This window comes from Apteryx rowi, unplaced genomic scaffold (genome assembly GCF_003343035.1).
Source record: "Apteryx rowi isolate R43461 unplaced genomic scaffold, aptRow1 scaffold_67, whole genome shotgun sequence".
Taxonomy (NCBI): Eukaryota; Metazoa; Chordata; class Aves; order Apterygiformes; family Apterygidae; genus Apteryx; species Apteryx rowi.
In genome coordinates, this window is record NW_020450949.1 from 1,597,107 (window position 1) to 1,611,654 (window position 14,548).

The 14,548-nt window shown below is 48.1% G+C and overlaps 1 protein-coding gene across 1 annotated transcript in view; it reads right to left on the reverse strand.

Moving 5' to 3' along the window:
• Positions 1-14,548, reverse strand: part of PRDM16 (PR/SET domain 16) — a 228,683-nt gene that overhangs the window by 27,047 nt on the left and 187,088 nt on the right. Inside the window, 4 exon segments of the mRNA XM_026085670.1 lie at positions 2,342-2,495; positions 2,812-2,959; positions 6,083-6,281; positions 12,817-12,919. Coding sequence (XP_025941455.1) covers positions 2,342-2,495; positions 2,812-2,959; positions 6,083-6,281; positions 12,817-12,919 — 604 coding nt within the window.

Here is a 14,548-nt window from a genome sequence, read left to right on the forward strand (position 1 = left end):
CTCAGGCGAGGAACTGCATCCAAAGTCTCCCAGCACCCAGCCCTGTGACTCAGTGACCAACTGCTCCTTCCTTCCTTCCTTTCCTCCCTCCCTCCCTCCCAACTTTTACTGATAGGTCCATGCAAGCCCAACTTTCTTTATCTTTTTTTTTTTCTAAATCTTTAGGATTTACACCAGTACTTAAGTATCAAAAGACAGTCAAGAGACTGTTTCCCAGGCAGCTCTGGAAACCTGAGGGGGAAGCCCTTTCTACTGAAATTCAGAGCACAGACTAGGAAAATTTAACAAACTTGACACTTCAGTTCAGATGAACATTGCCAAATTTTGCAGTGGGTATTTTTCTCTTCCTACTTGTCTACACAAAGACAGCATCCTTAGGGTCGTGGCAGAGATGGTGCGTGTCCAAGTGAATATGTAGGTCGGCCTACATAAGTGTGAATACTTCCATGCGTAAGGATATAGCTCCCTCTCAATTTCCCTAATAATTTCTGAAGAAATGTCATGTTTGAGCGGATTTATTTAGAAGATGTTTGCACATTCTTCTTACCAGAACAAAATTACCCCTTCTTAATTTACCTGTGCCCCCCTTACCATGGGCCAGGGGACGTTCTGTTGTGGTCGGGAAGACCCACACAGGTTTACACTAAGCGGCTAACCTACTTCAGCAGACTGTATCAYGGCTGAATGCGGTTTCTGTCAGTCCTCACCGGCTGCACGCTGTGCTTGTGGGGTTTGGGCTGTTTTTACAGTATGCATTCATAACACTACAAATGAAGAAGTTACACCTTCTCATGCAGCAAAACCTTCTGAGAAGACAAGGACAGCACAAGCAACGTCTTCCAAGGGAATCAGGTTCCTTTGTTCCACTCTCCATCCCAGGAAAAGGAGCTGCAGCATCCTGATATATGTAACATTGCACACGATTCCCTAGAGAAGTGCTGCAGGTATGAGAGCTCACATCATCATTCAAACAAGCAAAACTGGATTTTTTTTTTTTGTTGTTTAAATCTCCAGTTATGCAAAGATTTAGTAACTCTGTGTGTAATGTCCTCTCCTGCTGTTCTGTGTTCTGCAGATACAAAGATGTGGGTTTTCTGAAACCAGGTATAATATTTTTTAAAAAAAAAAACTTTTTTCACTGAACAGGAAAGAAAAACTTTCCAGAGTACCATCCTGCCTCATCCTGCCTCCCCTAAAATTGCTAATGGATTCCATATTAACACATGTGAGTCTACTCGATACGTACGAACTACGCAGAATCAGTCTCAAGTTGTTTTACGCGCTGATTTAGACTGCCAACTCCCTAATTCTTATGAGGTGAGAGTGAGGAGATTATGAGAAGAAATCATTCATTTCACTGCAGCAATACTGTGAGATTCAAATGATCTCTTTCATGTGCCTGTCGTCAAATGAAAGACTGCATCAAAATGAGCAATAAGAGTATTTCTTCTTCCTCCACTGACACCCATCTGATCATCTCAGAACACATTAATGAAATGAGTCTCCCAGGATACTCTCGCATGCTGTTCCCATTACACCCACGTGCAAAAGGGGGTTCAGGGGCTTCCCTAACGTAACATCAAAGCCTGGAATCAAACACAGATCCTGTGCTGTGCTTTAACTATGCTTTTTGAAGACTGTCGTGAGTAGTCCCTAAAGTTTCTCTAGCTTTGTTGTGACACAATCCACTTTTCTGCACAGTTATCAAAATCCAGTATGTGCTGTGTCAATTAAAAAAATACACAACCCRGAAAATGGCAAGAAATGAGATGACCGGCTCTCGAGGGAAAACGTTCATTTGGAAATACTCCACTGAAGAGAGCACTAAGGACACAGTCAATCTGCTATTTATTTGGCTTCCGAGTATTATCTAGATAAGACACGGTAGTAAATAAAGAAGGAAAAACTCTTTTTTAAAAACACCTTCTTCTAGCCTCTCTGACTATTCAAAATTCTTTACAACAGCTCCATGATTTGAGGTACCCCTGAAAAACATTTCGATCAGGCTGTGTCAGCTATTTATTTATGTCACCAACATGAACGTTCAAAAATTATTAAGGAAAAAAAGAAGAGAGAAAGAAAAGATATGAGAAAATGGCATCGCTAGGACTGCTGAGAGACTCAGCTTTTAACTTGTCAAGAAAGTCAAAAACTGCCATGAATGTTTACTGAAAAAACAGGGAGCATGCAAAAAAAAAATCACTGCGGAATTTCATCTTGCGCTCTGACCTATAAAATTACAGCGGCTGCTCACAGAGGGACAGCTAGTACTGGGGGGCCCCCGCAGGATACGTGCAATTATAGCGAAAGCCAGAGCTCGGTGATGGCCGTGACAACTTACATATGAAAGGTTTGACAGTACTGTGAATGTGCTTGTGTTGTTTGAGGCCAGACGAGGTGGCAAAGGTTTTGCCGCAGTCGGGGCAGGCATGGGCTCGTGCGCCAACGTGCTGGGAACGGATGTGCCGCTGGAGGTTGCTGGGGTCGGTAAACACCTGAAAGAGAAAACGCCTTGAGGGAGGGCAAACAGAGCAGTGGGGAGAAGAGAGGCCGTGTGAAAAGCGTGACTGTTTGCGCCTTTTTTTGTCGCCGCCGCTCCCGGCATCAGGAGCGCAGGATATTCGCCCCCCGCCGCAAACAGAGAACGAGGCGAGGGGCACCGCGCTCGTCCTGCCGGGCCGCGGGCACCCGGGCGCTCGCCGACACCGGACGCTCGCCTCTTTTCGGGTCGCCATACCCAGGCACCCTGCCCCGGCCCCGCCGCCCGCTCCCGGGCCGCGCACCCTGCCGCCGCCGCCCTCCGCCCTGTACCTTAACACAGTTTTCACATTCAAATCGCTTCCCGCTGTCGTGGGACATCTGGTGCCGGATCAGGTTTGACTTCCAGTTGAAGGCCTTGGGACACTGGTCGCACTTGTACTCCCGCTCCTCGGTGTGGATCACCATGTGCTGCTCCAGGCTAGGAGAGAAAGACGCGCTGCTGGCTCACGGGCAAAGGCGGCCGAAGCGCACGGCGCGGCGCAACGCTGCCGGCCCGCTGCCCCGGCGCCGCCCGACGAGGCGGCCACGTCCCCAAACCCGTCCCGCAGGCGCGCGGCGTCAGGAGGGTTCGAAACGGGGGGGGTTAAAGAGGATGGTCGAGGGCGAGCCGCGAGGCTGGGGCAGCGCGGGTAGCCGACGCGGCGCTCACCTCCGACTCGGCCTCAGCGCCCTTTGGAAAGGGCAAGCAACACACGAAGCACGAGGGGCGCAACAACACGCAAATCTGACTTTTTTTGGTATTTACTTCACATTTGGAACCTGCCTTATTCTACCTCAAAACCGTGGGACGTTTTATGGTTTTTCCTACTAAAAACCTGACTCCTTTCCCCAGGTGCAGAAAAGAAGGTGAAGCCGGACCCGACGCTGCAGGTGCCTCAGGGGGAAAAGGGGCACGCGGTGACCAAGATTTCCACGGCACCGCACAGGCAGGGGCAGGATCCCAGCTGTCGCTGCCGGGACTCTCGCGGTGCCGTTTTCGCGGGCACAAAGCCCGCGGCTTCCCGGAACGCAGCAACTTAGCATCGGAAAGAAACACGATAAGGCGCAAACACGCTGCGCTTCCGAGCGCCAGGCACCTTGTATTACTCAACTCGGCAACCCCAGCTCCTGCCAGCCGGCAGCCCCTCTCCAGCCGGGAGGGTGGTGCAAGGCAAAGCGGCTGCCGGAGCAGGGCCCCGGCGCTGCCTGCCTCCCGCCTCGAAGGCCCACGGGCTGCCAACGCCTCCCGGCGCGGGCCGGCCACCGCTAGGCACCGGGGTAGGCACGGAGGCGGCGAAACTCCTCTGCTGAAGACCGAGAGCTGGAAAACGGACTGCGCAGGCTGGAAATCACACACCTCGCACAGTCCAGCCCCGAGAAAGAGCGACCGTCGGCAGAAAGACCTTCGCTGCCTTTGCTGCAGCTTAACGGGCGCTACAGACACTTGTTTATGTATATAAATAAATATATTCCTTGCACATATATATACACATAAAAATATGCTCCTGTTAACTGTGATTTATGAGTTTATTTAGAGCAAAAATGGACAAACTAATAAACTGTTTAGAGGCAAGTACCTACTGGGATTAGCAAAACATTTATTTATTTAGTCAGCTGCTAAATGCTCAATCTCAGTTCCCCAGTGGCACTCTTGATTTGGTCTGCATTAACTTCTGAAAAATCCTAAAACCGTCCAGGTATGCTGACCGGATTTACTGGCATGTTTTAGTGGGTTTCTCAGCACACAAAATGCCAGAGATTGAGAGGGGAGGGGTAATTTGGAAATTCTCTAAGTAATTTCGCAAGGGTATTTCTTAAATTAATGTGAAAAGTACAGAATGCTGGAAGCTAAAGAGGAGAATCTTTCTGACATAGCTAGAGAGATAAAAAGAACTAGAATTTCTACTAAAAATTGCAAATTTTTACAACACCTGAATGAGGTTCTCTCAGGTAAAAAAAAATTTAAGMAATTGCAGTCTTGTAGTATCTAATGAGAAGCAGGTAACACGGAAGCAAAAGGTGAGGAATAAAGATAAGATAAGATAAAATAAAGCAAACTGTACAAATGGAAAGCTTGTACAAATACCACTGGGAGACGACTCTCATTACCGAATTTTTAAATGCCCGCCACACAGCCAAAGCCAGGCTCTCTTTTAATACACAAAGTGGTGGAATGTCTTTTACCTTTCACTCTCCTTTGTGGACTTTTTTTAAAATTTATTTAATTTATCTTTTTCTTCACTACTTATTCACCTAAATAAAAGATCTGAGAGCAACAGTACAATTAAACTCAAAATGACTACGTTGGCCAACATCTGCTTATTGAATTTTTAATTGAAATGAAACAGGCCTTATATTGGCGTAAAGCTCAAAGTTTTTGCTCTACTTAAGTACTACATGACGGAGTATTGCCAGTTCTCACAATTTTATAACAAATCTTGCTTTGCGTCGTGTTTGTTTGTTTAAGGAGTTAACTCATGGGATCAAACGATGATGTGTGAACTTCAGCTTCTGGTAAAAAGATAAAAATCTAGTCCTCACGCTGTGGAAGAACCTTGGAAACATAGCCCAAATGCTAAAGATGCAGGATGCAAACAAACAGAATCCTCAAATGCTTCAAAAAAACCCTCTCATTTTTTAAAGCTGGCTCCTGAGATTTAACCGCTGGAGTCTCACAGTGCAAATGAATCAAAAATCTCAAAGATCTCTGTTTTAAAGCTGCACTCAAGCACTATCACTTTCCACTTGAAAGATGGAAACCTTCAGTTAACACTTAATGGGACAAATAATTTTTCTCTAAAAAAAAAGTTTAATTCTCATTTTGAGTTGCCTCACAATAACTGAATAATTATTGAAAATAAAAATATGAGATGGACAATACCCTATTTCCTTTTTTAGTTTTTTCATGATTCCATTATAAAAATGCTTGATGAACACAAAATCTTTTCATGAACATTTTCATTTGAAAATGATATTGAAATATTTTTAATAGAATTTTTAAAATTGCTTCTGTAAGATCAAATAGGAAGTCATGACTACATTAGTCTTTAGTATAACAATGTCTGTTTATTACCTGTTGATCTCAAATGACCAAGAATTACATTAAAAAAAAAAAAAACCTTCATGCAAATATTGACAAAACGCAATACTGCTGTTTTCCCCCAGACTTAGACCACTTGGGAGATCCAAACTCACTAGYTCTATCAGTTGTCTCTGTCACAGCCCTGAAAAAGTGGGGAACCCAGAAAACAAAGCATTTAAACTTGACACTGCAAAAATCGCTGCCACGTGCAGTGGCTGATTCTTCTGATGGTGCTGAAAGACGGATGGTACCAGCCCAGCCTGTGAAAGCGGAGCGAGACAAGAAGCCGTCAAAGAGCTACTGACGCCGAACGCTTTCTACCGGCTGCTTTGCGGAAGCCTGTCCGAAGGGGACGCCGAGGAAGGAGAGGTCTCTTCCAGCAGCGGCCCTGACCTGCCCCGCTGCCCCTTGCTGCCGCGTTTGCCACAAGCAGCAAGGCCGGGCACGGGCGAGGAAGCGCGGCCGGCAGCTCTCCGTTACCTGTATTTATTGGGGAACATCCTCTCGCAGTCTTTGCACTCGTAGACCTGCCCATCCCCGAGACCCTCCTGCTTGATCTCCTCGTTCAGCGTCTCGTAGAGCGAGCCCACAGAGCTGCAGGCGTACTTCTTGTGGCGCCGCAGGTCGAGCTTGGACTGGAAGAGCTCGTCGCAGTCCTCGCAGCGGAACGTGGGCTCTTCTAAAACAGACAGAGAGGATGACTTCGACCTGCGGATCGGGAAGCTCATACAGTTCTAACTATTTTCCCAATATTGTGCTTGAAAAGACAACGTAATAGGCTGATGAGGGTCTAAAAAAAAAAAAAAGCAGCAAATTTGCAAGTGACAGGACGGAGAAACCAAGCCTCCAGGGCAGCTGAAACAGCAAAATGGTTTCACTTTGAGCATCAAGCTACAGTCACGAGGCAGGAGAGCGCCGGCTCCCTGGCGAGGCCGGGCAGCGGAGAGGCAGCCCCGCGAGCAGCAGCCTGCCTGCTCGTGCAGACCCTGCTCCGGCTCTGCTCAGACCGTGCGGCCACAAGCCGTAGCTTCAGCAGCGAGCCCAGAGCGCCCGGGTCCCTGCTGGAGGGCGCGCGTCCGCTTGCTTGCTTGTTTGCAGCAAAGTCATCTGCAAAAACGCAAACAAGCTTTTCCTCAAAAGAAGAAAAGGAACAAACCCAGCCCGTATAAAGGCAGATATTGGGAAGAACAACTCTCCATAGCACAAGCCTGCAGAATCTCCTTTCCAGGAAGATTCCCTTCTATGTTGTCCTCTAAAGTCGTCGTGCAGAAGCACAGTGTGCCATCAGACAGGAGGAGTTCAAAACCAGAGCACCGTGGAAGCAAGGAAAGGGAGCCAAAGCCTTTGTTGTTGTGTGTTTTTTTAAAAAGATCTAATGCACATAATAAATTACTGTAGTCAAGGTCAAACAAATTAAAAAGAGGGCAGCTATTATTAAGTTTACAAGGCAGCATCCTGACCACCGTGCCAAGTCAAACAATCGGCTCAGAGCCGTAAATCTTCCCGGGGAAGGAGTCCTGCGAGGGAGTGGGGATCGGCAGGGCTCCTCCGCCCGCAGCCAGCCCGCAGCAGGCGCCTTCCCCTTCCCGGGCGGGCTTTCGGGCCGCCCTTCCCCGGCCTCCCCGGCCTCTCCCTCGCACTCTGCAGGTCTGCTTTGTACTGCGCTTTACTCGCGCGCTCTGATAACTTTACTTGCAAATTAAAGCTTGTGGTAAAATGTATTCGTTCAGAGGAAGAGTGGAAATATTCTTTCAAAGAGCTGGAACCAAAAGCGAAGGTTGTGGCGGAGCTGATCCATCCCCAGGCCTTGCCGGCGCATGGGAGAGGAGATGCGGGCCGAAACGTGCGTGGCGTTCCCACGTTCTTGGCCCCTCACCCGCTTGTCTCGAGCCGTTTCTAAAATCTGCAGCCTTTCGGCAACATCCTGGGTTTAAGGGACTGCGTGGCCCGGTCTGCCCAAAGTTTGGCACAAGTATTACCACTTAGCCTGTGCTTTGCAAGGTCTGCAAGTGTGTCCTGTGTAAATCRGGATTCGTTCCGTAAAACCATGATAACAAGTATGAGCGCGGGCAGCGTCAGGCCCGGATCCTGACCGCCTCCTGGCTACRCTCAGGCAGCGACGTCCCTTCTCCGCTCCTCTCGAGGCGGCCCGTCTACGCCCGCTCCGCGGTTTCCGACCCGCGCCCCGCGCCGCACAGGTGACTAAGGCGGACGAGCGCGCGAGGGTCCGCGCCGCCGCGGAGAGCCTCGCTGTGCCGCAGGCTGCCAGGGAGGAAACCGCCGCCACGGCACGAGCAGCTCCGCCGGGCTGCTTAGCCGAGCAGCATCTCCCGAGCGCTGCGGCCAGGTCACCCCCGGAGCGAGCAAACTACAGCGACGTCGCGGGATGTCCCGAGCTGAGGAGGAGGGATGCAAAGAGAAACAAAACGCAGCAGGTCAGCGGTTTCCTTTTTGGGGCGGGGGGAAAGCAGGGCAATTCTGACKGAAAAAGGAGACACAAGGCAGGAAAATATCCATCCTTCCCAGTTCAACTAGTTTTGACAGCTCCTGTACTCTGAAATTGCTTATGAACAGCCTCACAATGAAGTGGATCAAGCCACGCTCTGTTTCTYAGAGAAACTGTTATCGGCACCTTGTACAACTGCATCAACATGGATCTGACGTGTTTCATGTCCCTGGGAAGGGAAACCTGGAAATCAGGACATGCAAAACTACCTAGCGCCGCTGAGAGGGTGAGAAGACCTCCTGTGTATCAGCTACCATTAAAACAACCCAAACTGGTCTTTAGAGGAAAAAAAGGGAATTGTAAGAGCACGTTGTTATTGCACTTTGCTTGCTGTAACGGTAACACCAAGTGTAGGCTGTAACCTCGCAAAATTTAAGATTTCAGCCATGCACGCCTAGGGACGACCAGTGTTCCTCGCTCGGAAGCAGCGAGAGCCCGGCCTGGCTTCTGCTCCGGCTGCCGCTGCCGCCGCGCGTGACACGGGCCTTCGCCCGGCTCATCACCCGCCGATCCGCGGGGAGACAGGGTAAATCCCCAGCAACCCAGGGAAACGGGAGCAGCTCCGGCCAGGTGACCGTCTGCCTCAACAACTCATCCCACGAATCCAGCGATCCCCCTCTTCACCCCTCCGTAAAAACAGCAGTGGTTAAACAGAGAGGCCGCTTTGGAGAAATGACTGAAAGCCCTCCGGATGGAAACCCCCAGAAAGCTTCGCCTCCAGGGAAAACTCCCAGGATCTCTCCAGCTCCTTCTAACACTATTACCCAAACTCAAAAACCTAGAAGCGAGGGAACAGAATCCTTTTTTTTGCCTTTTTTTTGTGTGCAGGCACACACTGCCTGCYGGCACCGAGGAGAAGAGGGATTTTGCTTGCCGTCTCCCCACCCGCTGCGCGCTGGCGCACAGGTCTCATACAAACTGCACACAACACAGACACGACCCTCAGCCGGCAGAAGCAGCCACGTTCGCACGAGCGGAGGAGCTCGTCCTATCGGACTTTCACGGAGAAGCAACACAAGAAACCAGAGGCTCGGCTGAGGCGTGCATTTTTTGGTTTTGCATTTGCATGCCGTTTGGGCCGCACAGATTTTACGGACACAGACCCTGTGCATCAGCCAACTGAAAAAAGGATCTCTTTTGTACAGGCTCCTGCTCCAGCAGCAAGGTTCCTTTCCTATTATCAAATGCAACAGCTTTTTCATAGGTAGGAAAGATGGATGGTAGGAAAAGAAAGGTGTTTTCTGCAGAATGTTTGGATTTGGAAACAGAAAATTGTATTGAAAAGGACATTTAAAGGACTGACAAAAATACAATTAAAGAAGCTTTATRGTCACACGTTATGGATGTTTTCACTGGCTGCAAACATTATTTTGATCCTCAGAGAGGTTAAACAGAGGAAGAAACGGCAGGCTAGCAGGGTACCGGATCACCCCTTACCGATACCCGAGCCCCGCTCCTGCTGCCTGCTGGATCCTGCATCCCAGAACCCTAGAGAGGAGACGAGGCTTCTCGCCAACACCGCTGCAGGCGAGGAGCCGCCCGCGGGCTGAGGGCCGATCGCACCCTGCCCAAGCAATCGAGCTAAGAGCCCCTGAAACCCGCTGGGCGCCCTTGCACGAGGCACCTTGTTTGCGGAATTTCGGTTTGTTAAAGTTCTTTTTCTTTCCTTCAGCAAAAACATTAAAAATACTGCCCTTCACAAAAGGTTACTACTTCAGCATCTTGCAGGGAGAAGGGGATGGAAAGAAAAGAAAAATCCACTAACAAAAAAAAATTGCTGCCTGTTCTCTATGTCTTGTTTGTCAAATCTATGGTTATATGTGTCTATCTTAAGTTCCATCAGTAACACTCAGGACAAAGCAGGAATGTAGCAGGAAAATAAATCAGTGCCTAATAGCTTTCAGGGAAACCAAGGGGAACACAATTATGTGGCATCTACATGCTAATCTACCAGACTCGAATCTCAAAGGAGTTCAAGAGCCCTACTCAAAATTCCTGCAGTGATAAGGGGTCCGCTGTGTTTGGCTGGGGTTTGGATAAAAGATTTTTATGATAATTATCTTTGTGTGGAACAATTTTGCATTCTCCTTCTTGTTAATTCAGAATCGAAATGGGGGTGCGAGGCAGCAGGAAGACAGCTCTACTGCAAGTAAAAAGTATTAAGAAGTCAAATATTGAATGTTGGCCTATTATAATCTAAAAGCAATTTGGTGGCAAATCCACTAGACACAACCAGGAAGATACGGATAAATGTTATATAATGACAAAGATGGGGTATTACAGGTAACAGGGAGCACTTTTGGCTTGTTCCAAAAAAGCTAATTACGAACAGAAATGCAAAGCAGTGGTAAGCTTGCTTTCTGAYTTCTCCCCGACATTGAAAAAGATAGGTGCTATTCCCATCACTGTAAACACAGAAATTAATCGTGTCTGTGTGTTGGTCTCAAGAAAACTACTAATTTTTTTGAGAGCACTGGAAAAATAATTCCAAAGCTGACATCTCAGAGAAGCAGCAGCTCTTGCACTGCCTGTTCATTCGCTTAGCACATGGACCCTCAGCAAAAGAGCTTTCAGTAGCACTAATCCTCAAACTATCCCTTTTTAGACAAAAATTTTAGAGTAAATGCAAAAGGTACATTTTGTATCTATTATCTTAGAGTTTCACTGCAAATCTGAACCTGCAAATTATATTTGTGTACAGGTAAAAGAAAATAAATGTATTTATTTTACACTCACATTAGGACGTTCAGGTGAAGTAACTTAATTCTCAGCAATTAATTCCATAAAGCAATATTTGCAACAAATAGTTAAAAAAGAACTGATAGAAGAGAACATAGTTACAGAAACCAGTCATCAATGAGAAAACTGAAACAAGCTCTACACTCAGCAAATGAACAGGAAAAGATATAAATAGCATACCCCAAGAATCTCTTCATTTCAGATAATTCATGTACCTTTTATATTGTTCTCTAACTTCCAGTGTCACCAAACATCAAGGAAACTAAGAACCACATGAAATACAGTGGAACCTTGCAAGTCCGGACTGACTTTCACTTTAGGATCACGACGTACTTCGCGTTAGGTTAGATCTGCGCAGTGTTCTGGTGAGAAAGGTTTTGTACTCATCGCAGGAAGGGCTTTGGACTTGCAAATGACCATTTTAAAATAAGACCGTGTGTAACGTTTCGTTACTTTTGATATGCCGGTGCTGTTGGCTTGTTTCTTATTTGAATATTCTGGGGAATGGGGTAGCAAGTCCTTCCCGGTTTTCCCGAGCTCCTTGCACTGACAAGCTCTGCCGCTTGAAGTGAAAGAGGTGGGATACCAGGCTTCAGTCACGGCGTTAGACGAACGTGAAGAAAAGCACTCTAACAGACAAAAAACCATCCCAGAGACATTCCGAGATCGCCCAACTGGCGCAGGCCGCGAGCCCTCCCGCCCCGCTCTCCCGCCGCCCACGAGCCCGCGGCGGCCGCTCCAGAAGGCCACCGAGACGCCGGCGAGGAGCGGGTGCGAGCAAGCTGCCCCGGGAACGGCCGTCCTCGGACAGGCTCCTGACCGAGCGCCCTCGCTCTGCACCTTCCTTCCCCAACCCCCGGCTGGACTTTTTAATTTTCATCTTACTGTAAGAATTCTGGCTATTCTTACTCTTCAATAACCAACTGTTGCTCTTCTCCGCGAAACTAAAATTAAACCTGAAGCTTTCAACAGCCTAACAGAATTACAAGCAGAAACCCCTGTGCTTTTCACTTTTTGTTAACAACTGTTCTATAGCCATCTCTGTGCACCACAAAAAGGAAAGAGGACTCAAGTTGTTCTCTTTCCCCATCCTTCCCTGCACGTCCTCTTCAATTTCCCCCAGCACAGTTTTGGGGTAACCCCCAAACCTCAGCACCTAGCTCCTTGCCCCAGCCTACTAGGAAACACTCACTCAGCTAGGAGAGCGAAACGGTCTTTAGGTGCTCCACGCGGTTACTGAACTTCAGCAACAGCAGCGTGTTTAGAGGCAAATGGTTATGCTAATATACGAACAAGAGAAGAATACTCACTCTTTCGGCTTGCTCACGCGCAGTATGCACGAAGCAAACCTCTCCCTCCGAGGCTATTTGAACCACGCACCTCATCCTGGCACACTGACTTGCCGCAAGCCACAACAGACACTGCAGCAATAAAAATGCGAGCTTGCTTTTGCAATCAGTCTTCTAGCCGTCACTCATCATTTCAGTGTTTCAGACGCGTCTATATTCTTGCAGCAATAATTCTAGCAATGGCTCTTCCATCCTCTGCCCTGGTCCCCCTTCTCCAGGTAATCTTAAAGCGCTAAAAAGCAGTGGTTTGAAAACCTTGAACTGTTTYGGCATCTTTCTGTCGCACCCAAAGAAACATGGTGACCCTAGGGATTTAAAAGGCACCTCCAATCCTATTGAAAACCACAACATTCCTCAAAAAAAGTAGTAAATTAATCTGCTGCACGCCTTGAGGTTAATAAAAACTTGCTTGGTATCACTGACTAGGAGAGCTACGCTTGCCAGTGAAAAGGAGCGGATAAAAGCGTAACAGTTCACAACTTTTCAAAGGAGTTACACAAGAGAACAGGTACCAGTCCAGGTTTTCGTCCCAGTTCAGCACTAATTCAGGTTGTCGAGCGTTCCTGGGTTTGCAGGCGAGAGAGGGGCAGAAGGTCCTGCCTAGCAGGACAAGGCCTTACCTTCCATGCTGGGCGCCATGTTCCCAAGCGAATAGCCTCCTTCCTTCATGTACGCCAAGAGCTCTTCTCCTGGCTCGATCTCTTTAATAACTTTATAATAGATCTGGGAATCAGAAACAAAAATTGAGAGGCATGTTAAATATGCAAAGACTTGCATTTTACACTTTTACCCAATAACTCAAATTATTCCAGCTAATAGGGGAGGCTGTCACTTGATTTGTGTGATAATTGCTCCTGAGAGCTCTTTTTTCTGCCTTTATTTATACTGCATGTGTGTCACAGTTTCACGCAGTTTGAACAATAAAGCAGTATTTATGGTAACAGCCTCCCCCACCCAAATTACCCCAAATCTTCCCTTATTTCTCCTGCCTCCCAGAAGCTTAGCGAAACCTGCTGGAGTAAGGGTAGCAGTAAACTGGTGGAACTGCCAYGTTTAAATCTCTGCTTTTCTAGGCCACAACTGGCCTAGCGATTAGAGAGCTGAATTAGCGTATCTTCACAGAATTTGGTGGATTACGCTCATCTAGGACCTGAGGACCTGACTCCTAAAGACAATGTCTGGRCGAGTCTGCATAAGTGGTTTATCCTCATTCAAACTTACTGTCTCACAAAGCCTGTACGTTCTGAAGTTTAATGAGCGCGCTGCTCCTCACCTAACACATCTTTGTTATTAGACGGGAGAACAAACCCAGAAATGGAAAGAGACTTCATGCAAATGCAGAGACCACAAAACAGCCACATGCCTATTTAATTTTCCACTGAAAGCGTGCAGAACTGGGTTTAAATGGTATCTAGGCCTTATATAGGTTTCCTGCACCAATATGAATTCTCCAAGGATGCATTTCTTAGAAGAAGAAATTACAAGGAGAAAGAGATCCACTTAATCTAAGGTGCAAAAGATTGCAATGCTGCAAGGCACCGACATATTAGCATATGTGTTCATAGCTCTGCTTATCATCCGTATACAGGCCACACACTCATATTTCCTGTTCAACATCCCAAACGAGTAAAAGCCACGGTCCCTTGCTCAGGTCGAATGGTTACATGCGAGCAGACTGCCACCGGCTTCGCTTGTGACACCGCGGCCAAGTACGTGGGGAGGGAGAGCGCGCTACTGACAGCGGCACCTTGGCACGAGCAGGCAGCGAGCCTGCTGGTGCCTGTTTGGTTGATATCTAGAGCCGTGTTCGCGTGCTGCTGGTGGCTATTACAGAACCTGGTGTCCAGGGCAGTTCTGGGTGCAAAGAGAGAGAGAAGGGGAGAGAGGGGGAGAGACAGAGCGGGCGCAGTAACTAGAGCTGGGAGGCCATTTCATGAAAAACAGCAGCAAGGAAAAGCTCCGAGACGCCAGCAGCAGCGCGAAGCAAGGGCAGGATGCGAGTTTGTGCACCTGGGGAAGCAGAGCACTAGAGCCGTGAGGACTCCGAGGGAGGCAGTGCCTTGCCTGCAAGTTTTCCAGCCTTTTAGAGTAGGCTGCACCCTGCCCTCTCCTAACAATATTACCACGAAAATTCAAAAGATGTTAATCATTAACCTCTCTCAAAGATCAGTTGCAAGGTTTTCTCAGCACTCCTTTTAACAGCAACGAGTAAAATTCCCTTCCCGGGCATCAACCAGAATTCACCRAGAAGCGCTGCCAAAATAAGTCCCAGCTCGGCTTCTGCCAACCTGCTGCTCACAGGGGACGAGCACACAAACTCCCCCGCCGCCGCCGCCACGCCGCTGTCCTCGC